Here is a 17,647-nt window from a genome sequence, read left to right as displayed (position 1 = left end):
TGAAAGCATTGCCTGCGATAAGGAAGCTAATCCACCTGACTAATCTGAAACAGCCGAGAAGCCAACTGAACAAATGACTTTTGGTCCCCTAAAATGGGGGGACTATCTATCAAACTTTGGGATGTAATTCCTGCACGGATCACCCAATATTGATGCAAATACCCACAAAATAAAGGTGACAGTCTGCAGTTTAACCTCATAATCACAGTTTCATTTCAAATCCAGTGTGCTGCCAAAAGAACAGACATTGTACCACTGTTCAAATACTCATGGACTGCACTGTGTGCTTATACTATACAGTACGTATATGTGTATACTTTTTAATTTTATAAAACTTGCAAGAGATCTCCACTCCTTGTGACTGTTTATTTTTTGTGATATGCTGCTTCAGTAAACTCTGTTTTTGTTTTTCAGACAGGGAATTTGCACTATGCCAGTCTTCACCTTCCCAAAAAACCCTGTCACTCAAAGCAAAGAGAGACCTCGCCCCTTCATACTGAAATCATCTATGCCTTAGTAGCTCTCCAGCCTCCAACCAATCAGAACCCCTGAGGCGTCCAGATGATGTCAGGCTAATTCTACTACTGTCCTTCCATTCCTACTCAATCTGTATTTTTACTGAACTTGTGTGTGTTTGTATGTGTGCTTGTGTGTGGGTGTGTGCGTGTGCAAGTATATTTTACACTTTCCTATGCAATACACTTATGTTTTAATTACATGGCTAGATTTCTATATTGTTTGCAAATGAATTTTCTTGAATTTTTTACTCAAATTTAAGGAGGCATTTTCTTTTGTGAAACCGGTTATAAGCTTGATGTTATCCAGTACATGGACTGCAATAGCTTGAAGCTTTTTGGCATTGTAAAATAAAAACGGTTATCTTTTATATCTTTGTTCTTATTCATACAAACTGCTCTTTTGCTCCTGAATATCTGAATATTTTGGCTTGGAAATCATAATAAATGATAATTTACTTTGTTACTTTGGTGTTTTTTCTACATTTCATAAGGACTGTGCAGGAGTGTGCTGATGTACAGTTCTCCCCTCCAAAATATGAACAGAAAAAAACAAAGATCAGAGATATGCTGATGAGAACAAATAACAAATTGTAGTATATTTGAGGAAGCAGGTTGAACATTTAAGGCACTAGATCAGTATGGCATGACTATCAGTGAGGGCGACAATTAAACAATGGCTTTATGATAAAGCACACATTACATTACATTATTGGCATTTGGCAGATGCTCCAGAACAACGTACAACAAAGTGCATACCCATAACCAGGGACAAGTGCGCTGAAAGACCCTAGAGGGAAGTACAGTTTCAAGTGCTAAGGCTACAAGAAAGATACAGACTAGGGTCTATTTGATAAATCTGACAATGGACTATATCTAAAACTCAGCATTAAAATGATAAACAGGATACATTAGCATGTCAGTCAAATAAAGCAAATGCACATGGATCTTAGAAGCTTTATTTGGAGTTAGGACTCCTTGTTGAACTCTTATCAGTTCATTACTTGTCTCTGTGAAATGTAGTACTCAGTGTTTTCCAATTCATACTGTATGATAAACCAGTCCAAACCAATCCTCTAATACATGTATAATTATACTTGTACATAATAATCCTGAGAGTTGGGTACCTATAATTCCTCCGTTTCAGTTTTGCTTTTCTATTTTTGCCTTTCAAAAACAAATGATACCTCATCCAAGTCATCGGTTCATTGCTAGTCCCTCAGGAAGCGCGTTATTCTACATGGTTAGTATTGGGTTTGTGTCATGGCTATGCCTATCCCATTTCTCAATTGTTGAGTCTAGGAGGCAACAAGATGACTAGAGATGACTTTGTTAAATGTTAGATTTTAGATGGGCGACATTGGCTCAGGCAGAGCAGTCGGAGGGTTGCCAGTTCGATTCCCACCCCGGATGTGTCGCTGAGCAAGATGCTCCTGACGAGCTGGATGGTGCCTTGCATGGCAGCCAATTGCTGTTGGTGTGTATGTATGTATGGATGAATGAGAAGCAGGCAGAATATGGATATGTATTTGTGGAAAGTATGTTTGTGAGCAGTACTGCAATTTTGTCAGGGAAGCCAGCACCTATTGCCTTTACACAAAGTGACTCACAGTTGATTAGACTATGGAGGGGATGTTACCCTCTAGGGCAGTTAAGGGCCTAGCTCAAGGGCCCAACAGCTGGTAACACTGGATATAATTCATACAATACTCTAGCAGTATGAATGGTCAATGATCTGCATTTACATTTATGAAAACACTTAGCCTTTCATAACCAATCATGCTGTTCTGCAGGGCAGTTTCCTTGTTCCCTTTGGCTATTGACCAGAGCTTCATATTACACTAAAATGGCTAGCTTTAATGGGAATGTAGTTTCCTGTAATAGGTGTGGCATTCCCATTAAAGCTAGCTATTTTAGTATAATATGAAACTCTGGTCAATAGCCGAAGGGAACAAGGAAACTGGATACACAAACGTCACTGAAGCGTTCAACTGGAGCATGGCTGCTTGTGCCCACCTTCATTTTATTCATGTTTTATTCCTGCATGTGTGGAGTGTCATCACAAACCTCCTCTGGTACGAACCTGGCTACCAACTCCTCCCTTTGAACGGTTCATTTTCGTTGCCTGTAGCGTAGTGCTTGAGGTGCATGACTGGGACACGCAGTCTAATCAACTGTATGTCACTCTGGATAAGCGCATCTGCTAAATGCCATTAATGTAATAAAGTAATGGCCATGTGTTTTCGGCCAGTGGGGAGGGTTTTTAGAGTATCACATTGTGACCTTGGAATTATAAGGTTGTATCTGCGTTATGAGTAGTTTTGAGATTGAGCTTCGATTTGCCCAACAAACATAAATGAACATAAACAAACCAATTAGTCAAATGTCAATTAGAACCTTATTCGTGTATGGTCTGGAAATGTTTAATTCTAGATAGCGCAAGTGTCACTGGGTAATACCAGGCCAGACCCAAGTGCAGAGTAAAACAGGCCAGGAATAAAAGGTATTTTACTGAGGACTCAACAATGATAAACAACCAAAACACTTGAGGGAACTACAGGCTTGGCACAGCAATCTGCATGTACACAGACAAACACCACAAGCTCCTAGACACAAGCGCAAGAGGCTTAAATACGTTAGAAAAATAGGTGAACAGAACGATGCAAATGAGATATACAAGCAGAAACCAAAAACCATTAAACCAGTCCAATGAGAATTTATGGAAACACGAAACGCTTGGAAAGGGCAGATGGTGCCCTCTGCTGGTTTCTGGAGGGCACTGCACCAATAGAATAAAAAGGAAAAACAATCTTCCTACAGGATAAATCAAACTGGAACATGAAATATATATAATATATAAATATCAATTCATATTTATACATCCTATTATATATTATTCATAGTGGCAATAATATTGTCCTTAAACAAATGTAGCAACATTAACAATGTATAAAATGTGCAAAGACTTTGATTTGTATGTACACAACGTTTGTATGACCAAATTGAAGTGACTTAAATGAATAGTTTAATAATTTGATGGACCGCTAACACACCAATATCCATACTTACAACAACAAAAAACGGGAATGTTTTTAATTGAGATCCTGTATTCTGTCCTGTAATCCTGTAAACAATGTCATATGTGTATGTATGTCCAGTGCATACATTTTTGATTTTATAAATGATAAAATAAGCAGATCTTCACCTTCATAATCGTCCAGTTAGCACTTGAAATATAAGAATGAAGCAATCCAAGGTCACATTCTTGTTTTGAAACAAGAACCCGCAGGAGCACGGGGTGCACATGTTGCACACACCACTTGTGAAGCATCAGCTGTTTGTACACCACACAATGATTCAGATCAGGACACAAAACCATAAACTGTGATTCATGAGCCTAATGTTGGCTGATGCGTATGTTTGAGTCAGCAGCTCACAGGCTGAAGTACAAAAAGGGCCAGGCAAAAACAAAGTCAAGGAAGGCAGAAGGTAAAAGTCGAAAACCAAATAGTCAACCAAGCAAACAATGTATGCAAACAAAAAAAACCTCTGATGATCTTTTGGAGGTAAGCTGAGGCTGACCCCTTAACTGCATGGAAAGCTAGCACCAATGTTTTGAATTTGATGCGAGCCATGACAGGCAGCCAGTGGAGGGGAGTAAGCAGGGGGGTGACATGGGAGTGTTTGGGAAGGTTGAAGACCAGACGAGCTGCTGCAGTCTGGATGAGTTGGAGGGGTCTGATGGATTCTGGACGGGCAGTTTTTTCGATTCAGTTTTGTCTATTTTGTCTTCATCTGGAATGATTTCAAACCTGATGTTGTCTTCCCACTTTTGTTATGTTCCTGTGTTCTGTCCTGTGTTAGGTATCATTGTTTATTATCATTATTCTTGTAATTTATTATTTTTCATATTCGTGTCATGGCTAACTATATACGTACAAAATCCCTGACTTTGTGCAAGTGTACCTAGAAGAATATATGCTGGCTTGAAGGCGAAGGGTGGTCACACCAAATATTGATTTGTTTTAGATTTTTCTTCTGTTCACTCATTGCATTTTGTTAATTGATAAAAATAAACTATTAACATAATTCTATTTTTGAAAGCATTCTTACTTTACAGCATTTTGTCCACACCTGCCGAAAACCTTTGCACAGTACTGGACCTGATAACAACATCCCTCTCTCTTCCTCACTCTCTCCTGCTCCATCTCCCTCCCTTCCCTCCTCCTCTTTCCCCCTCCCTCCCTCCCTCCCTCTCCCTCCCCCCTCCCTCCACCCCTCCCTCTCTCTCAGGAAACAGCAGCAGATGACAGTAAGGAAGTGGAGGGGTTTCAGCAGCTCCTCCTGGCTAGGACGCAGGTGGGCAACAAGAACCTACACAGACACACACACACACTAGACTATTTATTTCATTATATATTGAAATACAGTGCTCTTTAAACAAGCTTGTCTGGGAGGTGAGACTATTACATTACATGATTGGTATTTGGCAGACGCTCTTATCCAGAGTTGATTAGACTAAGCAGGAGACAATTCTCCCCTGGAGCAATGCAGGGTTAAGGGCCCTTGCTCAAGGCTGTGCAGGTCTCACTGTGGCTACACGGGGATTAGAACCACCGACCTTGCATGTCCCAGTCGTTTACAGGCCGCCTCTGTAGCGTAGTGGTTATAATGGATGACTTCAATTACCCAAATATTAACTGGAATTTAGTGACCGGACAGGAATTTTTAGATGTTAGAAATTACCTTTTGTTGACGCAGTATGTCAGTCAGCCTACAAGTGGGCAATCGATTTCACATCTGGTGGTAATGATTCAGACAGAATTTGCAGTAATGGAGGTAATGGAACGACTTGGGACAAGTGACCATTCCACAATATGTTTTGATGTATTTTGTAAAATTAAGAGGGGCTCCTCTAAGTCCCAACTTTCCAACTTTAAAAAGATGCAATCAAATTCTCTCTCTCTCTCTCTCTCTCTCTCTCTCTCTCTCTCTCTTCCTCTCTCCCTCTCTCACTCCCTCTCTTCCTCTTGCTCCCCCTCTCCTCTCTCACTCCCTCCCTCTCTCTCTGTCTTCCTCTCACTCCCTCTCTCTTCCTCTCGCTCCCTCTCTTTCTCTCCCTCCCTCTCTCTCCTCTCACTTTCTCTCTCCTCTTATAATTTCATTCCGCTTAATTCTGCATCATCTCGTGCAGCTGTGCGTATGTACATAATCTGTCACGTAAATGAGTTTATTTATTCAGTGTAATGACTGTGGCCTGCCAGGCAGTTTGTTAATTCAACTGAAAACGTGGAAATTTTGTGAAGGTTCTATTGTCGCCTGACGTAGACTGTGGCCTTTGTCCTTACTGAATTAAGCGTCTGAATAATTACATCAGAGATTTCAATTATGGCTTAATGAGTGTAGATTGATGGGCAAGAACGTCGACTTCCTGAATACTTCCTGAAGCCACTGTATCAGTCACATAGTATAGTGATTCATTCAGTATGTCGACCGTAAGGGCGTAAGCCTTTCGCCACCGATGCTTCTGCCCCTGCTCACGCTGGCCTCCGCCGCGCCCGCACTCCCATGCCCTGTCCCCAGGGGGCGCTGACGCAGCTGATCCAGTACTACCACGGCTTCCACAAGGTGCTCTCTCAGCCCGCCTTCCGCAGCCTGGCAGTACGCTCCGAGCTCATCAACCTGCACCACCTCATGGTTGAGGTCAAGAAGCACAAGCCCAACTTCTGAGGAGGGGGCGCGGCCTGGGGGGCCAGGGGAGGGGCCAAGAGGTGTGGTCTGGGAGAGAGGGGGAGGGGCAAGAGTTGTGGTCTGGGAGATAGGGGGAGGGCAGGGGTGTGGTCTGGGAGATAGGGGGAGGGCAGGGGTGTGGTCTGGGAGGGGTAAGGGGTGTGGTCTCTGAGATAGGAGGAGGGCAGGGGTGTGGTCTGGGAGGGGTAAGGGGTGTGGTCTGGGAGATGGGGGGGACAGGGGTGTGGTCTGGGAGGGGTACGGGGTGTGGTCTGGGAGGGGTAAAGGGAGTGGTCTGGGAGGGGTAAATGGTGTGGTCTGGGAGATAAGGGGAGGGAAAGGGGTCTGGAAGGTCCTTTTCTCCCTCCATCTCTGTTCTTCTCCCCTCCCTCCAGCTCTCATTTCCTGTCCTCTCTAGCTCTCTAGTCTTTCCCTCTCTGAGATTTGATTGTGATTATGGACACTATAATCAGAATGAGGGTCACAGGTGTCAGTGTACGAATATCATGTTGATTTAGGGGAGAAGTAAAAGACACTCCATACATACGGTCTGTGTCTGTGCAAATATTGGTGTGGATATAAAATCCACAAATCCATCACGCCATTATTTTGAAACCTGATCGTTCGAGCATACATTTTTTATTTATTCCCCCCCCTACACCCCCCAAGGGTGAGGGGAATGAGTTGATTGGATGGAATTTCTGATGTAATACTTAATTAAAACAGAGGCATTCCTTTATGAAAAATGTCTTTTCCAATGAGTGTACATACTGTATATCACAGGCTGTTAATACGGCTTATGTTCTTGATGTTTTGATTTCTGTGCTGATGTTGGTGTTCTGGTTTCAGCGCTGTACTTTGAGTGCAGGTGCTATGGTGCAAGCTGTACTCCCACGAAAGTGTGCTCCCAGGGGAGAGGTCCCGTTTGCTGGGCCTGTAGATACTCCACCTGCTTCTGAAAGTGTGTCCTCTACCTGTACTGTACCTGTGTGTCCTCTGCCTGTACTGCTTCACACAAAATAAAGTTCAGTTAATCATCACTTAATTTTTATTTATTATATATACATGAATACATTCACAATCAAGAAAAAGCCTTGCATACGCTGAAAAACACTTGCATACACTTGCATTTTGCCTGCTGAATAGGTGCAGTGTATAATCTGTGCTGGAGAGTGAGATGGAAGGTGTCCCTTGTCTGGTGCTTACGGGGGCCCGGACCATCCATCCATCCATCCATCCATTATCTGAACCCGCTTATCCTGAACAGGGTCGCAGGGGGGCTGGAGCCTATCCCAGCATACATTGGGCGAAAGGCAGGAATACACCCTGGACAGGTCGCCAGTCCATCGCAGGGCACACACACCATTCACTCACACACTCATACCTACGGGCAATTTAGACTCTCCAATCAGCCTAACCTGCATGTCTTTGGACTGTGGGAGGAAACCGGAGTACCCAGAGGAAACCCACGCAGACACGGGGAGAACATGCAAACTCCGCACAGAGAGGCCCCGGCCGACGGGGATTCGAACCCAGGACCTCCTTGCTGTGAGGCGGCAGTGCTACCCACTGCACCATCCGTGCCGCCTGGGGCCCGGACCAGTCCCAGCATATTCATATTGTTTGCTGAATATGTCGGGATTTTTTTATTTTTGTGCTGTGATTTTTTCCATTGTTCTCCCATGACTACTTGCAACTTCAGTCAATATTATCTGTGAAAAATACCCAGCCTTAGTCTTACATAACATTACATGACATTAATGGCATTTCGCAGACGCTCTTATCCAGAGCGACGTACAACAAAGTGCAAAGTGCATATCCATAACCAGGGATAAGTGCGCTGAAAGACCCTAGAGGGAATTACAATTTCAACTGCTACCTGTACAACAAAGACCAGGACCAAGGACTAGGGCCTATTTGAATTTCATTGAATTGAATTTTTTTTACGAGCAAATAAACAAACAAACAAACAAACAAACAAACAACAAAGCAAAAGTGACCAAACTTAACTATCCAAACACTGCTTACCTAGCCAACTAAAAATACCGATACACAAAGTAAATCACAAGAACATTAACTGAACATCCACTAATATAATTCTGAGGACATCCATCCATCCATCCATCCATTATCTGAACCCGCTTATCCTGAACAGGGTCGCAGGGGGGCTGGAGCCTATCCCAGCATACATTGGGCGAAAGGCAGGAATACTGGAATTCTGAGGAATTCTGAGGACAGGCATATGAAATCAGTATCAACTTCCACAAAACTTACCCCATGCCTTGGCCACATTAAAACAAATCGATGATCACCCAGTCTCACGTGCGTTTGCATCCAGATGAAAGAGGCACCTCCAGTAGAGAAGGACAAGATTACCCCAAAATCACCCCAGAAAATTGAAATGTTTTAGTGGAATATAGTAAAAATAAGTCATTTTTTGTTTCAGAGTTTCAGACAGAAGTAGCTGAAGAGCATGAGGGCGCTTATGATGGGCGATGTGCCGCTTGCTCTGCCCGCACTTGAATGAGCATCTCTGGCATCTAAAGGGAAAAAAAAGAGAAAATTCACAAGCTGAAGCTGGTGGTTGCGCTGCAGCCTAACAAAGAGCCACAACACCACATCAGCACTTCCCACTACAACACCACATCAGCACTTCCCACTACAACACCACATCAGCACTTCCCACTGCAACACCACATCAGCACTTCCCACTGCAACTGCTCCTTCACACAAATCTTACCTCTAGGAGCCTGAATTAAACTGCCAATGTGTTACAAATCAAAGGGTTGTGATTGGCCCAATACCCAAGCACATTCTAGGCAGATAGGCCTTCCAGGGCTTGTGTATAAATGCAAGATATGGGCAGTCGTATTTATTTTATTTCATTTGTGCAGAAACCAGAGTATATGTAATGGCAAGTTGACATTAACTTACAGAGCAGCTTGTAGCTTAGTGTCTAAGGTGCATGACTGGGACCCGAAAGGTCAGTGGTTCAAGCCCCGGTGTAGCCATGATAAGGTCTGGACAGCTGAGTAGGACAGTTGAGTCCTTGTGCATGGACCTTAACTCCATGTTGCTCCAGGGATGTTACCCTGCTTAGTCTAACCAACTGTAAGTCACTTTGCATAAAAGTGTCAGCTAAATAACAAATTATTTATTTATAACTTGCCATGAATTATACTCTGGTTTATGCTCTTATGTTAATATGCCATCAGAATGGCATACTTAATGGTTTAAAAAAATGCAGATCAGATGCATTATGGGCAGTAATAACCTAGTGAAAAATAAATCATCGAATGTTTTCTGGGAAACAACCAATGAAAATTGGGTATGGATATACATTGGTTATATATTGCCATGAATACTTTCCAGGGCTTTAATTAACCATTGATATGTTAGTTTACTTGAAATGAGTATTTTCAAAGAAGTGTTTCCCCTCACAAAATTGCACTCACCTTGATGTCTCTCAGCCGGCTGCATGGGCTCAGCTTCTGAAAAGACAATGAATTTCAAGATGTTTGAGATCTCATTAAGATGGAAGGCTCCTATTGCTGCCTGCTTCAGCGTTAGTGCTTGTGAAGCTTTCGCTTCTTCACCTCCGCCAGTGCAGTCGCTACGAATACTCCACTGAGACCGGATCCCAGTAACAGACTCTGAGCCACCCCCACCCCTCCCCCGCACAGAAAACAGTGCCACGCCCAGAAATGTCCCAAACACAAATTTAGGATAATAAATACAGGTAAAGGAGTGGACATACTGCATCATAAATATTCCTAAGCATGGTCATTTTAGAATATTCTCAAGGTAGAAATCCTGCAGAGTATGCCTTTAATACATTTAAGAACTGGACAACCTGAATACCGTACAGGCACTTTAAAGGAAAACGTTTTTTAGGACATAAGAGAATGGTGAAGACAGTAACAGGACAGAGAGCAGTGAAGAAATGAACTACTGTTTATAAAACCGTCAACAAACGGTAAAAACAATCCATAAAATAATAATAAAACAACCAATAAATACAATCAATCCACAGAAACAATAAAAGACAATAAAATGTGTAACAGTACGACTTAAAAAAAAAAAGTGAAAAGTGCTGTAAAAGGTAAATGGTTGGCATTTATATAGCGCCTTCATCCAAAGCGCTGTACAATTGATGCTTTGTCACCCCGCTGTACTATCTACACGGCGAAACCAAGCCTGTGCAAAAATACCCCCCAGCAAAAGTTAAAGTTTAAAGGTAATGAAGTTAACATCTCATTTGGGTGGTTAAAGTTTTCTCCAGGATGTGTGTCTTTCTCACCTGGCTCCACGGTGAGGAGAAGAGTGCTAACGGCCAGCCCCTGAGGGTCCAGCACCCTGTAGGTCCCCGAATCTTCCAGCTTCACCTCCGAAAGGATCAGCGCCCCCTCCCTTTCCACCAGACGTCCCTGCCTGCCGCCGACGGCCTTGCCCTCACCCTCGCCCCACCTCCGCCAAATTTCGCCCGCCTTGGCGTCCTTCCCCTGGAACACCACGGTCACATCCTGGGTGGTGTGGAGCTTCAGATGAAGGTGTTCTCCTTCTGCCAGAGTTTTGCTGTCCTTGTGATCTAGGAGGCACAGAGTCTGTATTCAAAAACGCGGAGGGGGTGTCAAATCTTTTACTTGTAATCCCTCGAGGGACAATTTTAACATAGCACAAACGCCTTAGCCCAAACTCTCAGCGCCCAGCCCGACCACTTTCCCATGTGTGTGTCCCTCTCGCCTTACCCCTGACGTTGAGCTCCACGCTCCTGACGAACCTCCTCCTCCTGCCCACGCGGACGAAGCTCTCGTACAGCCCCGCATCTGAGAAGCGTACGGCCCGCAGGAGCAGAGAGCAGTTGCCCTCCTCCTCGAAACCCAGCAGCCCCACGTCTACCCGCCCCCTGTATTTGGGCGCCTCAAAACGGAGGGGCCCCTCCAGCTCAAAGACACTCTCCATGGGGGTCTCCCACCACAGGTAGGGGTGCTTGGAGGCCTTGGCTGGATCTATGGTGGACCTGCAGTGGCAGGGGAGCGTGACCTCCTGCCCCACCTGGGAGAACACGTCGATGTTGGAGGGGTCGGAGGCTGAGAGAGGGCGGGACAGAACATGAGTTTAGTCTCCTGTCCCAGGGCTAAAATCGGGGGGGGGGGGTTTCACCAGGCAGGATTACTGAGTTAGCTGGATCTGTCCCAGTGCTAAGATCAGGGGGGGGTTTTCACCATGCAGGATTACTGAGTTAGCTGGATCTGTCCCAGCGCTAAGATCAGGGGGGGGTTTCCACCAGGCAGGATTACTGAGTTAGCTGGATAACTATGCTGCAGTAAAGCCCAGAACAGGTCTTTTTTTGGTGCACCATGTGGCCGGGGGCAGAAAGTGGCAAATTACCCATGGAAATGAGATATTATTTAGTTTCAGGTAATCTGGAAGATTCACACTTACTCACTCACTCTCTCACTCTCTCTCACACACACAGTCACTCAGTCAGTCAGTCACTCATACAGTTACTGACACAGTTATCCAGCAGACTCAGTAATCCTGCTTTGTGATACAAGGTCCCATTCATTGAGGCTATTGGCTTGGGGTGTCAGGTCAGCATTCAGATTTAAGCCTTACAAAATGGATACTGTTGTGGCAAAAACATGTCATTGAAAATATTATGGAACAGACAGTACATAGTCAAACACACATTACATTTTATGAAAACATGGTAACAGATCATTTGAATACATTCTATGAATGTGGTTATCACTCCCGTATAAAAAAGAGCACAAAACTGCTTTCCAACTAGCCTTACTGGGACAGTAATTTATAGAGATCAACTCACCTGAAAGGTGAATAAGGGATTGGAGGAGCAGGCATTGCACAGAGGCCCTAGGACAACAGGTATCAGATATTAGGGAGACCTAATATGCTTCAGATCGGGGGGGGGGGGGGGGGGGTTCCAGTCCTGGGGGGCCGGTGAGTATGCAGGTTTTTGTTTCCACCAGTTACTCTGGCTGAATGAGCTAATTGGCCGCATACACAAACACTACATCACTCAGATTAGATCACAGTAAAACCATATCATACAGGGACATACAGGGGCAGTTGGCATGAAAACCAGAAACAGATACGGCCCTAGTTGCCCACCTCTGCTTTGCATTCTGATACAGCCAGCCCTGAATAACCCCATATGCTGGAGGCTTTTCACAACATTGAGATACAGCCTAACACATTGATGTTATCGGTTTACAATTTTGCGCTATGATTCAAGTATGGCATCAGTTAACTTACACTTAGTGGTTAAATGATGTTGTACATACACGCTGCTCTGTTAGCCTGGTGTGTTACTGACCCCGTTGCGCGTACGAGTGAATGCACTTACGATCTCCAACACTCTGCATAAAGAGCGTCTGTTAAATTAACGCAATGCTCAGGTTGCTGACAGTCACGTTATTGGTTCCCAAACGTAAAACCTCTGAGAAATGTGCCACGCCCCCCCCCCCCCCCCCCCCCCCTACGAGTTAAGTTTTGTTTCCTAAGAGGGACACTCCAGTTCGCAGAAATGAACTGAAGCCAGTATCGCATTTGCGATGGTCTGTTGAGGGTAATTAATTTAGGTCATTAGAATAGTGCTAGAAAGATAATATATTTAAGACGTAAATTTATAAATAATATTTTTTATTATTATACTTTTAAAAAATAAATGTATTTATTAAATTAAATTAAATAATTTAGGTAATTTTAGGTTATTATTAGCCATGTAATTATGCATAGGGATACTCTCCCGTCAAATAAATGTCCCAACCGTTTACTTGTCTGTGCAATGGGCAAGGAAGTTGGGACATGCAGCTAGCCTAAGCGAAGTCTTTAGTTAGGGTAGCCTACTTACCAGCTCCATACGCTGAGAGGACGCGGCATGGTGTCCGGGCATGTGTCTGTGTCTGCAGTGACTGACTTTCTACGCGTGAAACAGCTGAGGATACCAAGCGAATTCCATGGAAACGAATCTTAACGAAAACGAAACCTAACATTTGATTTAATCGGAGTTTCGTTTCCGTTAAGTTTCGTTTCCAGGCATTAACAGCTTAATGATAAACCGATCGTTAACCTCCGCAAGTCCTGCTTCTGACGTCCACATAAATCGTCGTGTGGTTGAGCATCCGCGGTAGCATGTGTCAATCGCTGTCCATTGCTTCGAAAGCGACAACCCCCAGTTATCAAACAATTTCCGCTTTCATTGCAAATGACCGGCGGTCTATTCGACCCTTCCCATCCCAGACAACAATATACCTCAGAACCCCCCTCCCCATTCTAATACCGTCCGAAGCGCTGAACATGAGGGACGTGTGTTTCACGCTCGCGCTGCTAACGTGGTGTGAGTAGCCTTCAAATGATCAATTTTTATAAATATGATAAATAATTGTTTTCATTAATTAACTGTCGGTTGATTGATTCAGTTATCCACTTTACCCTATCAGTTTGTTAGAGATGAGAAAACTAACAATTATTATTATTATTATTATTATTATTATTATTATTATTATTATGTCCCACAATGCAATAGATAAATTCAACAAATAGTCTTAACCGTTTCAAGATAATTTCAACATGATTTTCAAAAAATACAATTTGAATTGAATGTCATATTAGTGGAACTGAGTGGAACGATACACAGTTCAATCAGAATGGATATGATCTGATAATGTAAATGGTAGTTAGATTAGCCTGCTATTTTGAAAGATAAGGTATCAAGGAGAACAACAGAAATGACTTATCTGATGTAGCAATGCGTGGGGATTGTTAATTAATGAATTACTAATTTAATGAATACTTAATACAAATTCTTTTTTGTTCGTGTAAAGCTTTCAGTGATGGAAATTTAAGAAAAACAACTTCACAATGTCTAATAGAATATGTTGATGAGTGTTAGGGAAAAATGCAATTTTTAACATTTCACAGGTGAGCATCGTCTGATGAAACAGATCCAGTAAAAACACAACAATAGCTATTCTTCTCATTAACTTTCGTATTTATTTGCAAAGAAATGACAGAAAGTGAGAAAGCTTACCAGCTTTCTGATTTGCATCAGACATAGTAAGACTCTTATACACACTTTTCCAGAAGGGGGGGCTTTTCTCCCCAAAGACAGCTCTCTGGTCTTCATGTTGGTTTATCTTTTCTAAAATCAATGCAGTCTTCACAGGCAAACCCCAAGGCTAAAACCAAGAGTAGACATTCATAACAATTTATTATTTATACACATCTGGGCAACAAGAAACATGTAACACGTCAGTCACGTTACAATATTTTTGTTCACCTAAAAATCAGAATCTGTCATGTCCATCTTTTGACCTCAAACTCAATTGTCTTCAGTGTAGCAACAACAAAGGAATTGACCTTGCTTCAGCCAAAACTGTTCTTGAGATTTTATGGCCAAAAAGGTTGACGTTTTACAACAAATTTGCGATGCCTACAGCTAAATAAAGGACTTCCTTTGGGGGACTTCCAAGGAATCTGTCATCTCCCTAGCCTCTTGAGTATTCTCAAGTGAATATTTCTGAGGAAGTTAGAGCAATGCCATTCAGAAGTCACCAGGATTATGCCTGTAGTCAAAAGGGTTCAGGAATAGTAGGCATTTTATTTTGGGTACGTCATTTTCAAGCTTGTGTTAAGAAAAGGAGCTTAAGAACTAACGGACGATATTTAAGTAATTCCAGAACTGTGTGCACACTATAAGAAAGATATAGAGGCGCTGGAAAAGGTTCAGAGAAGGGCAACCAGATAGATTTTTTTTATAAAAGATAAGTTATGGGGGTGTCTCGGTGGCGCAGCCTGCGGAGCGCTGACCGCATGCTCGTTGTGAGCCGCGACGTCGGCAGTTAGAGTCCGACCGTCTGACAATTTGTCGCGTGTCTTTCCCTCTCTCTCGCCCCCATTCTTCCTGTCTCTATGTGCTGTCCAATGGGGCTGAGAGGGGCTTAAGAAGTATCTTTAAAAAGAAAAAAAAAAAGATAAGTTATGAGGAAAGACTTGAGATGCTTAATCTCTTTAAGCTTATTAAAAGGAGACTTAACAGAATGAGAGAATGCAGAAGTACAGAATGAGACTTAGCATGAATGGAAATTCGCAAAGGATACATTCCACATGGTCATTTAATTTTTTTTATACAGAGTGGTCACTGTGTGGAATAACTTGCCAGGACATGTAATGGAGGCAGAACCACTGGGGGTTTTCAAGACTAGGCTTGATAAGGTGCTTGATATTATTTAGGTTTTAGGGAAACTTAGCAGTAGGTACACTTTAGTGGTAGGCTGAATGGCCTGTTCTCGCCAGTATATTATGTTATGGTAAGTGAATGTAAAGGTGAATTCTTTTGTTTTACCTGTTCAGGTGGTGCGGATGAGCTCTCTCCACCATCCGAGTCGATCTTGGTTCGGCTCGGAGAGAATGTCACCCTGCCCTGCAGTCAACCATTCAACCGCAAAACGGTGTGGATCCGTCAGCACTCGGAACAAATGATCACTCTGACAACAACAGTAAAAACCCGAATTCACAATAAAACAGAAACCCTATGCCCCAGTGGTGACTGTGGTCACTTCAGCACACAGGAGGACAAGCGCAGGAAATCTTTCAGCCTGGAAATTTCCGGAGTGACAGAGTCGCACCATGGTCTGTACTACTGTATGGACTTTGAAGGGGATGAAGTCCGTTTCGGAAAAGGAGCTCGGCTGATTCTACCAGGTCAGTGTTCCATCACAGCCTCAGCTGCTTGTCGTGTGTCTTTGAGTAATATTAAAAAATACTCCAGAATCCAGCGTTTATTAAAATCAAATAAATAGATAAAATCAGGGTGAAAAGTCCCTCATACAGCACCCAACATTGACCCTGATAGCATACCACCTGCATAGTAGCCCACAGCTAAAACTTAAATTATTATTGTCATATGATATTTGGCATGTTTTTTTTTGTTTTTTTTTGTTTGTTTTTTTACAATAACACCCAACACTTCCTCAAAGTGAGAATGACATCAAAGGTGTCCTACAGGATACATATGCAATATGTAACACAATAATACTGTCAGATGGGCAGACATAAAATGAGACAATTGATGGGAACTGGGTTGTAGCTTCCACACACACACACACACACACACACACACAGTTCCACAATGAGGCAAAGATGAGGTGATGCTGATCTACTTTGTTGCATCGGTTGTGGGTTCTGAGGGAAATGCATAAATAGTACATACCCATGAAAAGTTGCAAAGCAGTGGAGATTATTGACAACACAGGAAGCAGGGTATACATCTGCCTTTGTCTGAGTAACGCAGCATGGTGGGAGAGCGTGTGGTCACAAACCAAAGAGAATGCATCGGTGGGCCTCGCCCTTGTTTTGCGTTTTTTTTCTTAAAGATAAGGGCAGGGCAGAGGAAACATGCATAGACTCAGGGACGAAGTACAATTGCCAGACTTTAATAATCCAGGCAGGCAGAGGATAGAAACCGGCAAACAGGCGTAAAAAGGAAATCAGGTGCGTTAAGGTTTGGCAAGTCAGTGGTAATCAGTCCACACAGGTGAAAGTACAAAAAACGTGATCCAGAAACCGACTCCAAAATAACAGGGAGAGTTCACGAACGGAATATCTAAGAAATCGACAGAACAGATAACAGATTAAGCACAAGGTTAGAACAGACAGCTTAAACCTAACGCAGGGGAACAGAACCGACACACGAGCAACGGAAAAGAGCAAACGGGTGGGCTTTAATACAAAACTGATTAACAGACAACGAGAAACAGGCGAGAGACATGACAGGAAGGAGACACGTATGTGACGGGTGGAGACACGCATGTGACGGGTGGAGACACGTGATGAGGAGAGAGGAAAAAGGGCTGGAATACGGCAGAGACACAGACAAAAGGACAAAACAACAGGAAATAGTAAATGGCTGGCATTTATATAGCGCCTTTATCCAAAGCGCTGTACAATTGATGCTTCTCATTCACCCATTCATACACACACTCACACACCGACGGTGATTGGCTGCAAGGCACCGACCAGCTCGTCAGGAGCATTTGGGGGTTAGGTGTCTTGCTCGGGGACACTTCGACACAGCCTGGGCAGGGGATCGAACTGGCAACCCTCCGACTGCCAGACGACTGCTCGTACTGTCGCCCCATGTCGCCCCTGGAAAGGGACATGTTTCAGATTGGAGCACAAAACAATCAGTTTATCAAAACAATGTAGCAAAAATGTTGACTCTTGCACATGACTGAGTTGCTCCAGTAATTTAGTTCACCTGAAACCCGAGTTGGGTACAAGCTCTCCTTGCCCACCAGAAATACAACCAAAAAACTGGATTGGTCGCTGGATTTGCTTAATCATTTTTCTATTCAGACTCAGGGAGACCGTCTCCA

At 43.4% G+C, this 17,647-nt stretch overlaps 1 protein-coding gene across 1 annotated transcript; it reads right to left on the bottom strand.

Annotated features, from left to right (window-relative positions):
- Window positions 1–8,483: 8,483 nt before the first annotated feature.
- Window positions 8,484–13,287, bottom strand: LOC133136141 (uncharacterized). Its single transcript, XM_061253395.1, has 6 exons — window positions 13,123–13,287; window positions 12,076–12,122; window positions 10,994–11,335; window positions 10,546–10,833; window positions 9,701–9,736; window positions 8,484–8,785 (listed from the first exon to the last, which is right to left on the bottom strand). Exons 1-6 carry the CDS (start codon window positions 13,149–13,151, stop codon window positions 8,688–8,690), a joined length of 840 nt encoding a protein of 279 aa, XP_061109379.1. The 5' UTR covers window positions 13,152–13,287; the 3' UTR covers window positions 8,484–8,687.
- Between the last annotated feature and the right edge of the window lie 4,360 nt (window positions 13,288–17,647).

Source organism: Conger conger, chromosome 9 (assembly GCF_963514075.1).
Source record: "Conger conger chromosome 9, fConCon1.1, whole genome shotgun sequence".
NCBI classification, from domain to species: domain Eukaryota; kingdom Metazoa; phylum Chordata; class Actinopteri; order Anguilliformes; family Congridae; genus Conger; species Conger conger.
This window is presented reverse-complemented; position numbering and strand designations above follow the sequence as displayed.

Excerpts from the sequence above, each read along its gene's own strand:
- LOC133136141 (XM_061253395.1), bottom strand. The coding sequence starts at position 13,151 with ATGCCGCGTCCTCTCAGCGTATGGAGCTG. Across the intron at positions 11,336-12,075 it reads ATCCCTTATTCACCTTTCAG|CCTCCGACCCCTCCAACATC; the intron begins GTGAGTTGATCT and ends GCCCTCTCTCAG. Across the intron at positions 10,834-10,993 it reads CGTGGAGCTCAACGTCAGGG|ATCACAAGGACAGCAAAACT; the intron begins GTAAGGCGAGAG and ends TGTGCCTCCTAG.